Below are 7,581 nucleotides of genomic sequence, written 5' to 3' on the forward strand. Positions count from 1 at the left end.
ATTTTTTTTTTTTTTTTTTTTTTTTTTTTTTTTTACAGAACTAATAATATTTTTCATTTGAAAAAATAAAAAAATAAAAATGATAATAAAAATAAAAACATATTTACATATATGCAAAATTAAAATATATAATTATTATAGATGTGTGTCCAATGATCACATAAAATGACATTTCCTAAGACAATTTTTTTTTTTTTTTTTTTTCCTATATTCTTTTAAAAACTGTAATTGTCTTTTATTAATAGCTCCTTTCCTTCTATCTCTTATAAAAACTATGGCATCAATAGGGTCCATTCCAAATTCTATTAAAACGATAGAAGCTAAAACAGGAGCTCTTCCTAATCCAGCTACACAATGAACTGCTACCGCACAATTATTTTTTATAACATTATTCACAATATTTAACCAATTCGACACTATATCTTCTGTTGGGGCATCCCCATCAGGAAAAATAAGTTCATGGACATTAATCCCAGCGTCCTTAATTTCCCCATCATTATATGTCCTTTCACATGTACGTACTAAATCTGTTACATTATAGTTTTTCATTTCCTTTATATATAAGGGTAATAAATCATTTGTAGGTGCATCTAATATTAAAATTTTTATTTTTCCATGTTCTATTTTAGTTGGATGGTTTAATACAGGATTTAAATAATCCATATGAAGATTAGCATTCCCTAAACAATTATCCATATTGAAATATTTTATATTTACATTATTTATTATTGTATCACTATTATAATCTCTCCCGTTAAAATAATAATGTATTGGACACAAGTTATGCATTTCGTTATTCTCCAAACTCTTCATTTTGTCTTCAAATCAAATGTATATATAAAAAAAATACAAAAAAAAAAATTATAAAATTATAAAATAAACTCTCCTAATTCGGTAACTTCTAATGATTAATTATAAACTTGTAAATAAATCGATACATAAAATAGGTACATGAACATATAAATTTATATTTATATTAATATATTTTTCCAGACGGCTATAACTATATATATATATATATATATATATATATATTGAACCAACTAGTATGCTATATAGGTACACTTCCATATATATATAATCTTATAATCTTCTTAACAGATCTTTTTATTAACTCAAATATCTCACTTTATTATTTATATTAAACCAATATACATTCTAATAAAATAACATTATCAAGCACAACGATTTTATCCATACAAAAATAAAGAAATATATGTATATATATATATATATATATATATATATATATATATATATATAAGTGTATATTAATATATATATAATTTATTAATTACAAAAAATATAATCGGTATTATTTTTACTCAATACTTTTTAAACAAATATGAAAATTACTTTCAAAAAATAAATATATATATATTGATGATATACATATATAATTAATTATTATATTTATATATTATTCATAAAATATATATATCATATATACAAAAAAGGATACAAATTTTTTACTATAATTTAGGTAAATATATATATATATATATATATATATATGTATATGTTATATTGTGACACATAAAAATATATATATATATATATAATATAATAAAAATAAATTCCATAAATTCTATATATTTATTATTAAAAGAAGAAAAAAAAAAAAAAAAAAGACTAGGTAATATATTCACAACAAAAAACTTGTATATGTATATATATATATATATATATATATATATATATATATGAAAATATATGTACACAACATATAAAATGGATAAATTCCTTTATGTATATATAATAATAATATTAATGAATGATAACATTTCAAAAATTATTATCACAACTACTAAATAACTTGTACACTAACTAAATATATAAATATTTTATAAGGTTAGAATATATATGATAAATCATTTTTACATATAATTTTTTGATCCTACATATATATATATATATATATATAATAAAATATATGAGAAAAAAAAAAAAAAATAAAATAATAAATAATAAATAAAATAATAATTTAAATGGTTTATGTAAATCTATATTGAATCATGAAAAATTATGTAGAAATAATATTAAAATAAAAATATGCACATATAAAAAATATAATATACATATATAATGAGATCTTTTAAAAATAAGCATAAATAATGTGGAAAAAAAAAAAAAATAATAATAATATAGACACAGAGAAATACTTAGATGAAATATAAATATATTATATACGCATTAATAAAAGAAAAAAAAAAAAAAAGAAAAATATATATATATATATATATAATATATATATATTATATAAATATATGTATAATTATAAATTTACTACTCCTAAAAAGCAGTGCGTTTTTACACGCGCACTGCAATGAAAAATATTTCACATTGCGACAAAAAAAAAAAATTTCACGCATACCAAAAATTTATTCTATATATATCATAAATACAAGATTCTTATTTTTATATTTTATATAATATGAAGGATGAATAAAATGTATATAATAAAATATATGTTATATATATATATATGATATGTCGACTATTGTAATATTTTTATTCACATTAGTAAATCAAAAATTTCATAACAATGATTGGTCAAAGAAAAAAAAAAAAAAATACATAAAAGAAACAGATACAAGAAACTTATAATATATTATAAGAAAGAATAAAATGCGTGAAAAGTCTACATATATATAAATATTTTATATTTTTTCTTTACATATACATATATATATATACATACATACTATCAATAATACTTATTGTTTAAAAAATTACCTATAATTCTTATCTTCCTGGTGTTTGTGGGTATCCATTTATTTTTTGTCTAATATTATACTTTATTGTTTTATTTACATATGTTACATTGTCTTCACATTTACAATTTAAATAAATGATTTAATAAAATTTTTTTCTTTATTTTTTTTTTTTTTTTAATCAGAATTATATCTATACATAAATAAATATATTAAATATGTTTACATAACATTGTTTTATATAATAAATTTTATACTATTAATAAAATTATAATCCGCTTTGTTAATTTTTGGTGTAAATGGACATATAGATAAATATAAATTTGTAATATATTTTTTATTTATTATATAAATAATTTGATTAATTTATGTATAATAAGGATTATTTTCTTTATTAATATATATAACTACTTACTATATTTCATTAAATATAATATATATATATATATATTACTACTGTTTTATATATTTCCTTTATAATAATTTTCATATAAAATACTGTTATACGTGGGAATAAAAAAAAAGAAAAAAAAATCACAAGTTTAATTAAATATACGCTTATTAATTTTTACATTACAATTTTGTTTATATATTTTTCCTATAAGGTCCTTTAAGATTTTCATATATTTCAGGTGGAATTAAATCTTCTGTTTTATACTGATAATATGTCTTTTAATTTCGTCTGTAGGTTTATACATATTTTATTAATTTATTCAGTAATATGATATAATTATATAAAAATATATATATATTAATAATACATAAATAAGGAAAGAATATAAAAAAGATAATAAGTGGGAAATTCCTTAATTTTAATTTTTATTCCTTTTTAATATTATTATTTTACACACTTTTTTCCTTTTATCATATACGTAATGATATAACATATGGAAAAAATAAATAAAAAAAAAAAAAAGACAATTTTATTTATGAATCAATTTTTGTTGTTTTTTGTTTTTTGTTTTTTTGTTTTTTTGTTTTTTTATAAATATGTATTACCCATAAGTATTTTAATTTTTTTTTTTTTTTTTAATATATTTATATATTTTTTTATTTTATTTTTATGTTTTTTATTTATATTTTCTTCTACTCCGCTTTAATGTTTAAGATAGAATTATAAATGTTTCCTGTTTCAATTAGCTGGCAAATATTAATTATATCCATTTAATTTATTTAATAAAAGATTTTAAGCAATACAAATATGTGTCTTCAGAAAATTTCAATATAATCTTCTTATGCATATTAAAAAAAGAACTGTGTTTCTTCATGTATATTTTTGATATTTGTTGCGTGGATATTTTTTGATTTTTGAATAGGAAAAAAAAGTATTATAAAAATGTGAATGTATATATATATATATATATATATATATATATATATTTATATAGATATAATATTTTTAATTATACATAAATATATTTATATTGTTTTTTTTTCCATTTCTTTTATTTTATTTTTTTTTTATTTTATTTATTTTGATAAATATAAAATGTACAATTTTTATTTTATTACACATACATTATACTACATATATAATATATTTTATATTTACAAATAATGCTAATTTTATATATGATTATAATTTTTATTATTTTTTTTTTAATATACACATATTTTATATATAAATAATATATATAATTTGAATTCAAAATACTTTTTTTAATAAAATTGTAAGAAATAAAAACATAAATCATATAATAAATAAATATATATATATATTATAATATAATAACACTATATTATTTATACTAATAATATTTATGATATATACATGTATATTTTATATATTTCATTAATTTCAATTCAAATGTATTTATATTTCTTTTTTGTATGGAAATGAGAAGAAAAATGAAAAAGAAAGTAATAGATATATTTTTATTATATATAAAATATATTATATTATAATATATATATAAATATATATAAATAATTATACTTCATATAAATATAAAATAATTATTATCATTAAAAAAAGAAAAAAACGTACATGAAAATTTTTTGTTTTACAATATCTATTATTTATAAATAATATAAAACAACTTAAAAAATCTGTTTTCTTTTTTTTTTTTTCTTTTTTTATTACAATATAATTGTTAAATTTTTTTTTTTTGTTGTTGAGGGGGGGATGAAAATATTAAAATATATAAAAACATAAAATTTTGTTTTAAATGTTCTCAAAATTTTTTCATTCTTGTTACTTTTTTTTTTTGTTTTAAAAAGAGAAATGGAAAAATAAAAAAAAAAAAAATGACAAATAAAAATAATAATTACAAAGTATTATACAATTTTATAAAAACATGACAAAAATTTACAACATTTTTGATTTTTTGGGGGGCTCTTGTGTTTTTTTTCTTCATTTAATAAATTTTTATTTAATTTAATATAATACAATATAATTTTTATTAATATACAAAAATATAATATAATAATAATATAATATAAATAATATATAATGTAAATAATAAATTATATATTATATATATATAACATTTATTTTTAAATAAATATATATTAATTTTATAATATATTTATATATATATATTATAAATATATTTTATTCCATTTGTTATATATTTATATAATATAATAATATACGTAATAATAATATATATATATATATATATATATATATATATATTATATATAATTAATTTTTTTTTATTTTTTAATATTATTTGCACTATTATATAAAATATTATATATATTATATATATATATATATATATAATATATATATATTTTAATAATATATAAAATATACAATAATAAAAAATATACATATATTATTATATATAATATATATACGTGCATATAAAATATAATATATTGTAAAATATACATATAATGTAATAATATATAAAATATTTAGAACCATGAAAATTTTATGAAAGCATATTATAATAATAAATAAATAAAAAAATATATGACAATTCATAATAATATATAAAATATTATAATAATAATATAATATCAAAATAATCAAATAAAAACAAAACGTACGAATAAATTATTTTTATTATTCATTTCCATATAAATTATTTTTTTTTTATATTTATATAAATTCATTATAAAAATATATTATTATATTATATTTATATATATATATATATATATGGTATATATAATAATATATTTTTTTTCTTCATAAATGCTGCACTGGTTTAAGCATGATTAATCAAAAAAAAAAAAAAAAAAAAAATCTGACCTATTAAATAAAAATAAAAAAAAAAAAAGATAGTATTTTTTTGTTACTTTCACATTATAGAAGAAAATATATTATAAAAAGTTTTAAAATAAATATATTAATAATATAAACCTTTTCTTATTTTCTTATTCTTATTCTTTTTTCTTTTCATTTTATACTTCTTACTAGTTTCTTGTTTCTTGATTCTTTTATATATGTTTTTTTTTTTTTTTTTTTCTACTTTTCTCATTTTATTTAGTATTATTTTTGTTTTTGCGATATTTTTAAAAATACCAATTTATTATTTAATATCAAAAGAAAAGTTATATTTCTTTAATATAAAAATACTTAGTTAAAATATAATATATATATATATATATATATATAAAATTATGAAAAAATAAGTGAAGAAAAAAAATGAAACTTGCTAAATGGAACTTTTCGAGTAAATCTGACTTGTTTTTTTCTTTTTTTCATTTAAGAAAAAATAGGATATGTTCCTTAAATACCTTTTCTTTTTTATCGACAAAGATTAACAAGACATTGTTAACATCTGAAGAAGGTTTAACGAATTTATTTTTTCTTCATCCATTAAGTTCAACAACGAAAGAAGTAAATATGAATACTTATAAAAGTTCAACCTTATTTTTTAATAATTTCATGTTGTATGATTCTAAAGATGAACAGTCATCTATCTTAAGAAAACAATCCATCCAGGTTAAATAAAAATAAAATAAAACAAAACAAAACAAGAAATAAATGAATATTACATGTATATATTTATAAATATCTTATCATATATTATCTAATTTTTCAAGTATTTGGTTCTTTAAAAAATAAAATAATAAAATTAAAAAAGCATACCTTATACAGTTCCAATTTTTACCTTTAAATATATAATCTTACTTGCTCACTTATACATACACATATATATATATATATATATATATATATATGTATTTCTATACATACATATATTATATTCTATTTACCACAACTCAGGAATTACTTTTTAAAAATAAAAAAACCAAGTTAGCTCTAAGAAGAAAAAGGAAGAGGATGGGAGAACGTATTAGTTTAAGATATAGATAAGACTAAGAGAAATAAGCTCAAATTATTCTATTCTTTTTTCCCTTTTTTTTTTTTGTGAAATATGAAAATAAAATATATTTATTTATACTTTTATATATTTTTATATATTTTTATTTATGTTTTCATACTAGTTTCTGTATTTATATACAAGATTATTAACCCTTTTTTAATTTATACATTTGAAATTTTATTTTATTTTTACATTTTCCTTATAATTTGTTGAAAAACATCTATAAATTAATATCTCTCAAATGAGAAAATATTAGGTTTATTCATTTCTTTAAATTAATATGTTTTTATAAACAAATATTGTCTTTTCAAATATTTTATATATTTAATTTTATATACCTATTTTTATTTTTTCCCCTTATTTTGAACAAGTAAAAAAAAAAAAAGGTAAGATTTTATATATCAGGTTAAAAAAAATATATATATATTCTTTTTATTCGTATATGGAAAAATAATAATAAAAAAAAAAAAAAAAAAAAAAAAAAAAAAAAAAAAAAATTTTTAAAAATTTTTTTAAAAATAAAAAAAAAAAATTTTTTATATTATATAAATTTTTTTAATAAAAAAAAAATAAAAAATTTT

General features: G+C 14.9%; 2 protein-coding genes across 2 annotated transcripts; one reads left to right on the forward strand and one right to left on the reverse strand.

Annotated features, from left to right (window-relative positions):
• Positions 1-156: 156 nt before the first annotated feature.
• On the reverse strand, positions 157-813 carry PRSY57_1111600 (protein tyrosine phosphatase; the record flags this gene model as incomplete). The annotated part of the gene is made up of 1 exon (XM_012908081.1): positions 157-813. The coding sequence occupies one exon, from the start codon at positions 811-813 to the stop codon at positions 157-159; it is 657 nt and encodes a 218-aa protein (XP_012763535.1).
• A 5,502-nt stretch (positions 814-6,315) lies between these two features.
• PRSY57_1111700 (hypothetical protein) lies at positions 6,316-6,990 on the forward strand (the record flags this gene model as incomplete). Its single annotated transcript, XM_012908082.2, has 2 exons — positions 6,316-6,615; positions 6,901-6,990. 2 exons carry the CDS (start codon positions 6,316-6,318, stop codon positions 6,988-6,990), a joined length of 390 nt encoding a protein of 129 aa, XP_012763536.1.
• Positions 6,991-7,581: the final 591 nt, after the last annotated feature.

The sequence above is a fragment of the Plasmodium reichenowi genome, chromosome 11 (genome assembly GCF_001601855.1).
Source record: "Plasmodium reichenowi strain SY57 chromosome 11, whole genome shotgun sequence".
In the NCBI taxonomy this organism is placed as follows: domain Eukaryota; phylum Apicomplexa; class Aconoidasida; order Haemosporida; family Plasmodiidae; genus Plasmodium; species Plasmodium reichenowi.